At 45.1% G+C, this 11,687-nt stretch overlaps 1 protein-coding gene and 1 long non-coding RNA gene across 2 annotated transcripts; both read right to left on the bottom strand.

Moving 5' to 3' along the window:
* Window positions 1–231: 231 nt before the first annotated feature.
* Window positions 232–6,396, bottom strand: LOC117751752. Its single transcript, XM_034568639.1, has 13 exons — window positions 6,235–6,396; window positions 5,419–5,612; window positions 4,860–4,997; window positions 4,580–4,718; window positions 4,275–4,491; window positions 3,337–3,478; window positions 3,107–3,250; window positions 2,956–3,014; window positions 2,461–2,651; window positions 1,955–2,355; window positions 1,276–1,375; window positions 901–1,093; window positions 232–809 (listed from the first exon to the last, which is right to left on the bottom strand). Exons 1-13 carry the CDS (start codon window positions 6,355–6,357, stop codon window positions 673–675), a joined length of 2,178 nt encoding a protein of 725 aa, XP_034424530.1. The 5' UTR covers window positions 6,358–6,396; the 3' UTR covers window positions 232–672.
* Window positions 6,397–7,583: 1,187 nt separating this feature from the next.
* On the bottom strand, window positions 7,584–10,182 carry LOC117752708. Its single transcript, XR_004612124.1, has 2 exons — window positions 10,082–10,182; window positions 7,584–7,726 (listed from the first exon to the last, which is right to left on the bottom strand). It is a non-coding gene; the product is annotated as an uncharacterized LOC117752708 (long non-coding RNA).
* Window positions 10,183–11,687: the final 1,505 nt, after the last annotated feature.

Here is an 11,687-nt window from a genome sequence, read left to right as displayed (position 1 = left end):
TTTCCATGAATTGAGAAAATAATGGTCAGAGGAAGCAATGATGATGATGAAGCTGCAGCCTGAATCACCATGGTGACCATCCCTGGACCAAGAAGAAGAGCATCCCGTGCTGTTGCTTCATTCCTCCAGGTGACTAACATTTGGATTTTGCAGTTTGTAAATTGAGGTTTGGCGATGACTCTTATCAGGAGGTCACATGTTTGCAACTTGATATTTAATGTACATGTACAACTCAGAGCGACATCAACCACACTCAACCATCTGACACTTCCCTGAATGACTTTGCATTGACAAACACTTCAGTGTGAAACAGAGATACAGTATATATACCTAATATGTATTCAGACACATGAGAAATGTGTGTGTTGGAAAGTAAAAACACACATTTCAATCAGAACACTTGTTTAACTCATATTGTAACACATCACAAATGAACAGTTATAAAACCACATGAGATCCCGCCTGTAAACACCACACACCTTTCAGATTTGTTCAAAATAAAAGTTAAATCTTACAAAAAGCTGCAGACATTCACAAGGATGTTGATATGAAATCCATCTGCTTACATTTGCACCTGATTAGATACATAAACCCCCACCAAAAACCATGAAAGAAGACTTGGTACAGTCTGAAGTGATCAATATAAATCAGTATTTCACACACGCTGCTGATTTAACTCTCAAATGTTGGCAAAGGTTGGTATTTGACCTTTGACACTTTGGCTCTGTACACGACCACTCCGCAGACCATGCCGACGGCTGCAAGAACACATCCAGCGATGAACACCAGGTTCAGATTCAGGTTGGTCGCTGAAGAAAAGAGAAACACAATGTGAGTCGAGCTTTGTCCAAAATCAAGCTGGGATTCTGACGAGGCAGGTGTGCTCCAGGCGTGTCATACCTGTGGCTCTGACGCTCTCTGCCGATCTCCGTAAGCGCAATGGCCCCTGGGAAACGAAGTGACTTGCACTCTGGATGACAGCCTCTCTCTTGGAGCGCGGGGGGCTTGTTGACGTAGAGTTAATGCAACCTTTGGAACACCTGGTGTTGGAGTTCCCTGCTTCACACATCATGACCGAGCAGCTGATGTACACCTGAACACAACAAGACACGCCGTCGATATGTCAGCAGACGTACAGATCTAGAGTCAAACCTCTGCTCCACTTAATCCTCAGTTACTGTGTAAGGTTTTTAAAACTTGTCCATATATATATATATATATTCATGTACACTGTCCCTTTTTAATAAACAAAAGAAGTTCTAATCCACTGCTGACCTGATTGTTCAGTCCGATGAACTTGAAGGCCTCCATGCTGAACTTGAATTCTTTCTGTTCAGCGGGGGAGTGGATCTGAACAGTTGGATCCATTTTACACCTTTTCAAAGGAAGAAGAAAGAAAAAACACGGTAAGAACAGTGCCCCTGCACTTAAACGCCACTGGGGGGAGCATAGGCGACACCAAGACTAAGTCATAATGGATGAGAAATGAACCAAAATAAAAAATTGAGGCACGTAAATGTTTGTCAAAGATGTTTTTGTCATTTCAGGTCTTATCACACTGATGTTTGTTCAAGTGTTTCTGATCAGTTTGGTTTGAATTAGTTATTTGATGATGTAAGAACAGGCTGACATCACGATTGACAGCTGAGCCTGACTTGCGGTTGGCCGAGCATGTGTTTGGGAGGGACCTGGAGGCCACAGCTTCATTTCACCATCACTAAATGTCTGAGTTCATATCTGAGATATTTTGGCTTGATTTCTAGATGGTGGGAGAAAGTGGAGATTCTTCATTCATCTTTATTTAGAGGACGGACGTGACAGGCAATCGTTCACACTGTCATTCAAAGGCCCAGCTAGCTGCAAATCCTTTGACATATTTTACGTCCTTTCTTGAAGGCACCTTTACCCCTGACAACCAACATCTGCCTTCAAACAGTAGAGTGTGTTTTCATACCCATTTTCAAAGATGGAGTAGGTCGGGTGGTAGTTGGGGTTGTCGTATGGTGCAGCTCGGCAGGACTCCACAAACAGCTCGGTGTTGTTGACTGAGGAGGTGGCCTTGATCTTCATGTAAATCCTTTTCCCAATGTCGAACTCCAGAGGATATGCTGCTGGATCCATCATGGTTTGGAACTGGTTGTTAGGGTAGAACTCAAACTGGTAGGTGAACGTGCCGAAGCCCTTCTCACACACAGTGATGTTCTTCCTGTGTGCCACGAAGCTCAATGACACGTTTCCTTGTTTTGAGTACTGGCAGTAGAACTGCACCTCCATCTGGTGCTTCCTGGTGATCAGGTCACTGGGGTTGTCCACCGTGGTGATTTCGTTCTTGAAGATGAGGTTCTCCTTGTCTTCCTGCAGGACAGAAAGTTATGAATTCAGTCCTCATGCAGTAACCGACAAACAAGAAGCAGCACTGGTAACTGAGTGTGTAGTGAGATGAAATGAGGCCCTCGCTACCTCGATCTGAGTGCCGCAGGCGTTGAGGGGGATGATGGCGATGATGTGAGTGCTGTTGGAGTGTCTCTGGAGGCTGCAGGCCGTGTTGGAGGGATCATTGAGCTGCATATGATCCTCATGGAGTCGAGGGAATGAGGCTTTCTCAACCGATACTGTCATTGAGGACTCGTTGCAGATCACATGGGATTTAACTGGAACAAAAGAAGTACATTTTAAACCATAACCTTTTCAGTACTTTACATATAGAAATATAATAAATATTCTATGTGATTACTGATATTTAGTCTTTATTTCATATTGATGTATGTTAGATGTTAATGTTGCTATTATTTTGTTGTTGTCAGGATTACCATGACGACACCAGCCTTATTGTATGGTGTGTAGTTCAAGTTCCGGTGTTTTTCTGCCCTCTGCTGGTCAAAAAGTGCTTGATGCAGTTTTCAGTTGTGCTAAAAAAACATAGACTGCTGACAGTGATGTATCCTGGTGACTCACCTATTTCACTCCTGGCTTCCACAAGAACACACCTCATCTCGGACTGATAGACGGCAGGCCTGAAAAACATTTGTGAACATATGTGAAAAGTTAAACGATGGTTTCCTACGCACATGATGGTGTCAATAGAGAACTGAAGTCCGAGACTCACGATTTGACGGCTTCAACAGCAAAGCAGATCACGAAATGTTGTCCGTGGTCATCTGGGAGCGGCGTCCACCTGAGGACAAACTCTCCTTGTGTGTTCTGGGACTTTTTGATATTCGCCGGCCCACTGACGACGATATTATTTATTCTGTGTGAAAACAGAACACAGTTATCGTGCTTGCTGAGATGTTTTGTTGCCACAAGGCCTCAGCGATCTCGTTGGTTCTCACTTACTTTGCATCTGTGGCCTGCGCTTTGACTCTGATTTCCAATTCCTTGTTGACCTCTGCTAGGAAACGACCTCCATTTGCAGGTGTTGGGGTCAGAAACTTGGGCAGGAAAGCTCCCTCCTGACATGACGGAGCAGGGGGGTCCACTGGAATTTAACAAATGTGATAAGTATTGAACAGCAATTAGCAAACTGCTACTGAGTCTTTTGTTAGTTGTAAAATCTAAATAAAGTCACAGCTCAGTAAAAACCAAAAACAAAAACTTAGGATTAATATGTTGAAAGAACGTCTCCTACAACTAAATTGTAATTTTTTATAAAATGAAGAACATGTTGTTCTAAAGCCAGAAATGCAAGAGTTAAGGGAAATACAAGGATTTTGAAGAACAAGGAATTTCATAGTGAAGAAGTTAAACTTCTCACAAATAAAACAACAATGTCAAAGTAAAAATACATGACAAAAATAACATAAAAGAATAAAACACTAAACGTGTGACAGAAATTGAATGATGAAAATCATGCGATGTGTCACAATAAGACTCTTTCTGCTGTATTTCCTCAGACAGGAGGCTCCAGAGCTTCGGAGCTCTTTTCTAAACCTGTGTTCCCTGAAGTCCTCAACCCAGAATCTGGAACAGTTCAAGGCTTCTGCCAGAGGCTCTCAAAGTACATGTAGGGTTGTACGAGTACAAAAGATCCGCAAAACACTGAGGAAGTGATTGAAGAAAAAAACTCTATTCTATTAAGTACAGGAAGCCCTGGTCTCAGTATTTTGTGAACATGTGTCACACATTAGGACGTTCTTAGAGGTCCAACACTTATAAAGACTTTTATCTCACTGAGCCCAGAGCAGCAGCAACAGGACCTCTGCTTGGTGGGACTTAAAAAGAATTGGCTGATTAAATATATTGTCATGTGTCAGGAAAAGTAAAAACATACTTACCAAGAAAAGAGAATTGCATAGGAAGTTTGCTGAGAGGAGTTGGGGTTGTGGTGGCCGCTCTCTTTCCTCTCCTCACGGTCATCGGAGCCTTGGAGGATCTGGATCCGTCTCCATATTGCAGATTGATGTAGCCTTGTGGGAAATCCTCCACCACCATCTCAAGTGCAAAAGCCTTGATGTTGGCTTGGGTGTAGTTGTAGTGCAATGTGCAAGAGCCCTATCAATGTGAATATTTATTATTAAAGGGAGGCAAAGCATCAATGCATTAAAATACAAAGTATGGAGATTCAGATTTCTCAGCTGACCTGGTCTAAGAGGAAGCCTGGTGGCAGGTTGCACCTGTCGCACTCCGTCCCCCTGACGTTTCCATATCGACATTGAACTTTGTCCCCATCAGGATCAAAAGACGTGAGCTTGTATGTCCGAGGGCAGTTCTGAGGAACTCTTGAATGGACACGATAACAGGAGTTAGTAAAAAAAACTAAAGATGGAATCATCAGTGTTTAAAACAAATTCAAATTCTCCAGTGTCTGTGATAAAAGGGTTAAAGGTCGACAAGTTTCCAGGTATCTGCAGGAGACTTACCGGAGGAAAGGTAGGATGCCGATGTCTGGTGATCTGTTTGGTTTCCTGGTGTCAGACCTCTTTCCCAGATCTACCTCAGTCAGTAGACGCCAGTTGTTAACAGAATTGGCCGTTGAGCGCCAACAGCAGCCACTTGCCCTGGTGTGTGTGGAGCAGATCGAGGTGTGTGAACATGACTGTTGTCAAGCAGGGTTGATAAATTAAATAATGCTCCACAAAATGTACTCAGTGAATACATGTTAAGAGCAGAAAGGTGAGGCAGTTTTATTTATGAAGCACATTTCTTACACAGAAGAAGATTCAAGGTGCTGCACAGAGACATTAAAAACAACTCAGGGACAAAATTCAATAAGTTTTTATACTTTGAAATGTATTGTCATGGCATTAACTCTTTGAGATGTATCACCCTGACTTCGAGGGGGTCCCAAACACATAAACAGTACAAGGGACAGAAACAACAAACAAGTCCATTGCAGATAACTTTACTGGAAATAAAACCAGTTTTAACTTAGTCTTACTAAGCAGCAAGTGAAAGTTAAGTAGCCTTAAAAAGACTCACCTCATCTGAAAAGGTTTGTCACTGCTAACATTAGTCGTGAAAACTGTTTCAGCCTCACAAGTGTTTACTGGCGTGTTGGTGTTCCTGTCAATCACACCCGACGGACGTCTAGCGACATTGAGACAGTTGCTCCCGGAGCAGCTCCACGACAGGTAGTCGCATCTCGTGAAGATTGACTTGGTGCGAAGGTCCACCTGCGGGGAAAGATCAGAATGAACGCTGTGCTTCCAGGTGGTTGCTCTGGAACTACGGCCGGTAACTAATGCTGGTAACTACGGCCGGTAACTAATGCTGGTAACTACGGCCGGTAACTAATGCTGGTAACTACGGCCGGTAACTAATGCTGGTAACTAAGGCCGGTAACTAATGCTGGTAACTAAGGCCAGTAACTAATGCTGGTAACTACGGCCGGTAACTAACCGTGACCAAGTTTAATTTATTTCATCCGTCTTATTTGTGTTTTATTTCCATGTATTTTGTCAAGCACATTGTAACCTTGTCTAGATAAGTGCTAAACAATTATAATTATTATTATTGTTGTTATTATTACTTTGTCTTGTTCAAAGCTAATTAGGGGTGAGAATTGGAAGTTTAACAGTATCCAAATCTTTAAGAATTTCATATGTAAAATGTATAAAATTACTATTATTATTAAATCAATAAATTTTTTGTGGCCTTGATGCTTAACTAGAAAATCAAACAAAAGAAATTAAGCTCCCACAAACACAAGACAACAGTAATAATGAAGAAGAATAAGACATTTCTATCATGGACCAGATTCACACATTGTCTCTATGTCATCATTGCTTCTCTCACCCTGTACGTTCCATCAGGGTTTTGTCCTCTGTAGGTGAAGGCCGCACTTCCCCCTAATAGATGTGCTGCAGACGCCAGTGAGACCAGGAGCAGCTGAAGTAGGAGCACCGCTGTGGAAGCCATGATGCAGTGAACTGGTCTGTGTCCCGGGTGCCTCTCACATCCACCTGCAGCATCTTTATATACTGTAAGCTGGAGTTTGATGGAATGCACATTCGGGTTGAAAACAATGGGCTAACCCTAACCCTAACCCAACCCACCTGCAAAACCGGTTTGATCATTAATTATTGTAATTATTGTTATTTAAATGTTACGCACATTTTCACCAGTAACAAGCTCCAACAATAGTTTAGAATCGTCCGAGCAGAGGAACAAGAAAGTTCTCCTGATTTCGTATGAAGTTAAAGTTCTGACTGTCAGAACAGAGCTGCTGCTTCACACTTCTTATATGAATGAAATGACATTAGAAGAAGTTAGTACATGGATGCAGGTGTATTCACAGAAACTAGTCCAGACAAAGTCACAGAACTTTACAGGAGTGGGTTTGAGATCCCAATGAAGTTTCAGTTCAGTGTGTGGACCAACTCATCTACAGTATACTCATGTGTGTACTCATGTAAGAATAGAGCAACTGTATTTCTATTGGGAAACAAAATGGAATCCAGTGGTTCGGGTCTTTCAAAGCTTGTTAAAACATTTAATAAGCTTTATTTATTAAGTTTAGTAGGTGTTTATGGGATGTTCTATGATTGCATTTCTTCTTAATCCTCTAAAACAAGAAACTGAAATTTAAAGGGTGTGACCGGCATTCAATCTAGTATGTGTCACTCTGATCAAGTGTGTTCTGAAATCCTGTGGGAGTGGCAGATGTTCAGATGTGTTCACTCAAGCTTCTCACATGATTAGACTCTATTTGCCCCAGGCTCATAGCGTCACATGGATTGGACTCGTTCACCCATCGCTTCTTTATGAGCATTGCGTGACAAGAACATGTTGCAACAGGAAATTTATAAATAGTCTCAGACTATTAGCTGTTGGCTCAGTGGCCAAGTGGGTGTCACACTTTCAGCAATACCATAGACAACTATGTGGTAGCCCTAACATCCGCTGGTGGCCACTAACACCTGCTATAATCTACTGGTAGTTGGAAACCTAAATTGTGCAGAAGACCTTCAAACGTACATCAAAATCAAGAAGCATCTCAATAAGCAAAGGTAAGAGATCAGACCATAGGTTCTACATCAAACTATTATCATCATTATGATTATGATGATGATGATTATTATTATTGCAAATGTCCCCTTTGCAGAACTAATAAAGGACTTCTTAATCTTAATCTTAAGAGTTAGAGGTTGTAGTAACTGGAGATGCTGATGGTTTTGGGAAACTGGCAGGAGAAGCCAATCTTAACCTTCTTCCTGCGGGTTATGATCTCGTTGGGCAGCTCGAAGGAGTTGATCTCATTCTTGAAGCTGATGTAGTCCCCTGAATCCTTGATTTACGACAAACAGACGTGGTAGAAAGGCCATGAACAGCTGAGAGCAGAACAAACAGATTCTTTCTCTGCATTTTGCTTAATTCTTCTCTTAACCCTTGTGTTGTTCCTGGGTCGGATTGACCCAGAGTGCGTGTGTGTGATCATCCGCAAGCCCTGGCCGGTCAGGGTTAGGGTTAGGGTGACCCAAGGATTGTCATTCTTGATTCTCCTGGGGGGTCATTTAGACCACCAGAGAGGGCGCTGTGGTGCTCTGTGGGGTCATTTAGACCCACACCTGATTCCAATTGTCATCTAGGGGGGTACCCACAAAGAAGCCGGCGCGCCATTTTCCGTGTGCCACCCTCCTGGACCATGGCACGATGTCACGTCAGGAGCGTTTCACCAGAGAACAGGTTCTCCAACAGCTATTCTCCCAGCAACCATCCTCTGAACCCGAAGAGGACGCGAAAGAGCCAGACCGAGAAGCGGACAGAAAAGCAGACCGAGAAGAAGACAGAGAGGACGGCCATGTCGTCGCCGTCGTCGCTGGCAACGACAGTGACTACGAAGACGACGACGGCGACGAAGACTACGACCCAGTGGGTGATGCTTCTGCAGATTCTTCATCCTTTGAAGAAGAAGAAGAAGGACAAGACCACGGCTACACCACCGGACTCGTGGAAAGAGAGACCTTCCCGTCAAGAAACGGGGAAATAACATGGTCCTCGAGGGCGTACGGCCGAGAGGAGGGCCGCTGCTCCTCCTCCTCCTCTTCCTCCTCCTCTTCCTCCTCCTCTGCTGCGGCTCAAAGCGGGGTCCCCCCCATCCTGGAGATAACGAATCGGGAGGGTCGTCGAAAATACGGCGACGAATGGAAAGGGATGGACGAGACCGACCTGCACGCCTACGTAGGGCTGCTGATCTTAGCGGGCGTGTACAGGTCCCGGGGCGAGGCCGCCGCCAGCCTGTGGGACGCCGAGAGCGGCCGGGCGATGTTTCCTGCCACGATGCCCCTAAAACTCTTCCACACGTTCTCCAGACTGCTGCGCTTCGACGACCGCGAGACGAGACGCACGAGATGAGCCACGGACAAATTGGCGGCCGTGCGAGGGGTCTGGGACGCGTGAGTGGCGCAGCTACCGCGCCTCTACAACCCGGGGCCCGAAGTGACCGTGGACGAGCAACTGTTTCCGTTCAGAGGTTAGTCTTTTTTTTCGTTTTATGTTATGTTATGTTATGTTATGTTATGTTATGTTATGTTATGTAGATAGCGGCTGCTACTCCTCGTCCTCATCTCATCTCCTCTCATCTCTTCTCCTCCTGTTTTTCTCCCTAGGCCGGTGTCCGTTCCGTCAGTACATGCCCAGCAAGCCGGCGAAATACGGGATCAAGTCGTGGGTGGCCTGCGATGCGAAATCCAGCTACGCTTGGAAGATGCAAGTGTACACCGGAAAGCCGAGCGGCGGACGCCCAGAACGGAACCAGGGGTTGCGGGTAGTGCTCGATGTAACGGAGGGACTGCACGGTCGTAACGTCACATGCGACAATTACTTCACCTCCTACGAACTCGCGCGGCAGCTCCTGGAGAGGAAGCTCACAAGTGGTCGGCACGGTTCGGAAGAACAAGCCCGAGCTCCCGACCGGGCTGCTCGCGGTCAAGGGAAGAGAGGTGTTCTCATCCAAGTTCGCATTAGGGTTAGGAAACCAGTCATCGTCCTGGACTACAACCGCAACAAAGGTGGCGTGGACAACCTAGGCAAGGTGATCGGAATGTACAGCTGCAGGAGGATGACCGCGCGCTGGCTCCTGGTCATCTTTCACAACATTCTCGACGTCTCTTCCTACAATGCCTTCGTGATATGGAGAGAGATCGACCCAGACTGGATGCCAGGCAAGCGGAACAAGCGGAGGGTGTTCCTAGAGCAGCTGGGAAAGGCTCTCGTGACTCCGTTCATCGCACGAAGGGGGCGCATCGCCCGCACGGAAGCGTTCGCCGCGGTTGTGAAGGCTGTAAAAGCCGCCGCCGCCGCCGCCGCACAGAGAGCTGTTGACCACAACGACTACGACGCTCGACCCGAGCGTCCGGCCTCCTCCATAGCCCTAGCAGCAGCCCCGCTCGGGGCGAGTAAGAGGAAGAGGTGTCAGATATGCCCCAGGAAAAAGGACTGTAAAACTCACACCATGTGCCGCGGGTGTAACAAATACATCTGCAAGGGCTGCTCACTTGTCTATTGCCCTACATGTGCGTCCAAATATGGGGTGGGCTATGTGAGGGGGCCAACAGCCGTGGGAAGCAGGGACAACACAAGGGTTAAAAACACAGATTTGATCATGTGGATTTTTACAGAAAAAGTAAATGTCCCTCCACACCTCAATTTTTGTGCCACAGGCGGAGAACGACATGGTGCCAGTGATCTGCGATCCGTTGGAGGTGAGGGAGCACAAAGGGTCGCTCAGCTGCAGGAATTCTCTTCTCTTCTCTTCTCTGCTCTGCTCTTCTCTTCTCTTCTCTTCTCTTCTCTTCTCTTCTCTTCTCTGCTCTTCTCTTCTCTTCTCTTCTCTTCTCTTCTCTTCTCTGCTCTTCTCTGCTCTGCTCTTCTCTTCTCTGCTCTGCTCTTCTCTTCTCTGCTCTTCTCTGCTCTGCTCTTCTCTTCTCTTCTCTTCTCTTCTCTTCTCTTCTCTTCTCTTCTCTTCTCTTCTCTGCTCTGCTCTGCTCTGCTCTTCTCTTCTCTGCTCTGCTCTTCTCTTCTCTTCTCTTCTCTTCTCTTCTCTGCTCTTCTCTTCTCTTCTCTGCTCTTCTCTTCTCTTCTCTTCTCTTCTCTGCTCTTCTCTGCTCTTCTCTTCTCTTCTCTTCTCTGCTCTTCTCTGCTCTTCTCTTCTCTTCTCTTCTCTTCTCTTCTCTGCTCTTCTCTTCTCTGCTCTTCTCTGCTCTTCTCTGCTCTGCTCTTCTCTTCTCTTCTCTTCTCTTCTCTTCTCTGCTCTTCTCTGCTCTTCTCTTCTCTTCTCTTCTCTTCTCTTCTCTTCTCTTCTCTTCTCTGCTCTTCTCTTCTCTGCTCTGCTCTTCTCTTCTCTGCTCTTCTCTTCTCTTCTCTTCTCTTCTCTTCTCTTCTCTTCTCTTCTCTTCTCTTCTCTTCTCTTCTCTGCTCTTCTCTTCTCTTCTCTGCTCTTCTCTGCTCTTCTCTTCTCTTCTCTTCTCTTCTCTTCTCTTCTCTTCTCTTCTCTCTGCACGACTCTATCTCTGCTGCCTCTTTCAAATGAGGACAACAAAGTCCAACTTCAGAGGGAATTGATTAAATAAATAAAATAAATAAGTAAAACCGGTTTGAACATTAATTATTGTTACGTGATTGTTATTGAGCACATTTTCACCAGTAACAAGCTCCAACAATAGTTTAGAATCGTCCGAGCAGAGGAACAAGAATGTTTCCTGAAAGGCGTGAAAGGCAGTTGATGGCTTTGTTCAGCCCAGTGAGACAAATAGTGATTTGTGAATAGGGGCTATACAAATACAATTTGATTGACTGGCTCTTCTTAGTACGATTTGGTATGTCAATGTTATTATCTGGTGTACAAGCCCTTTATTGGTCACGTCAGGGAACTGGCAGCCACCAGAATCATCCGATCAGTGCAATGCACGAATAAAGAGTTTAAGAGCGGTGCTGTCTGTCAGGATTCAGCAGCGTCTGTACAAACTGGGATTAAATGAGCTGATTCATATAAACACTCATTATTCTGTCCTGTGAGCAGGAACTTGAGCACGTGTTGTTTTGCAGTCGTACATTTCCCCCACATACGATTCATAAAACATGGTGGTACTTTCAACCACTACTACAAACACTCAGGCCACAAACTTGTAGACAAAAGTAAATCTTTATTTTCAGCGTTGGGTTAGGGTTAGTTGATGGATAATAGTCGTCTTCATTTTTCTTTTTAAAGTGTAAAATGGAGCGACACCTGCGAGTTAGTTCAGGCAGCC

The sequence above is a fragment of the Hippoglossus hippoglossus genome, chromosome 3, assembly GCF_009819705.1.
Source record: "Hippoglossus hippoglossus isolate fHipHip1 chromosome 3, fHipHip1.pri, whole genome shotgun sequence".
Classification (NCBI taxonomy): domain Eukaryota; kingdom Metazoa; phylum Chordata; class Actinopteri; order Pleuronectiformes; family Pleuronectidae; genus Hippoglossus; species Hippoglossus hippoglossus.
This window is presented reverse-complemented; position numbering and strand designations above follow the sequence as displayed.

What these genes read in the sequence shown, in the direction of transcription:
- LOC117751752 (XM_034568639.1), bottom strand. Translation starts at nt 6,357, where the DNA reads ATGGCTTCCACAGCGGTGCTCCTACTTCAGCTGCTCCTGGTCTCACTG. An exon ending in GGCATCCTACCTTTCCTCCG is followed by an intron (nt 4,719 to 4,859) that starts GTAAGTCTCCTG and finishes TGTCCATTCAAG; the next exon opens with AGTTCCTCAGAACTGCCCTC. An exon ending in CCTGCGGCACTCAGATCGAG is followed by an intron (nt 2,356 to 2,460) that starts GTAGCGAGGGCC and finishes TCTGTCCTGCAG; the next exon opens with GAAGACAAGGAGAACCTCAT.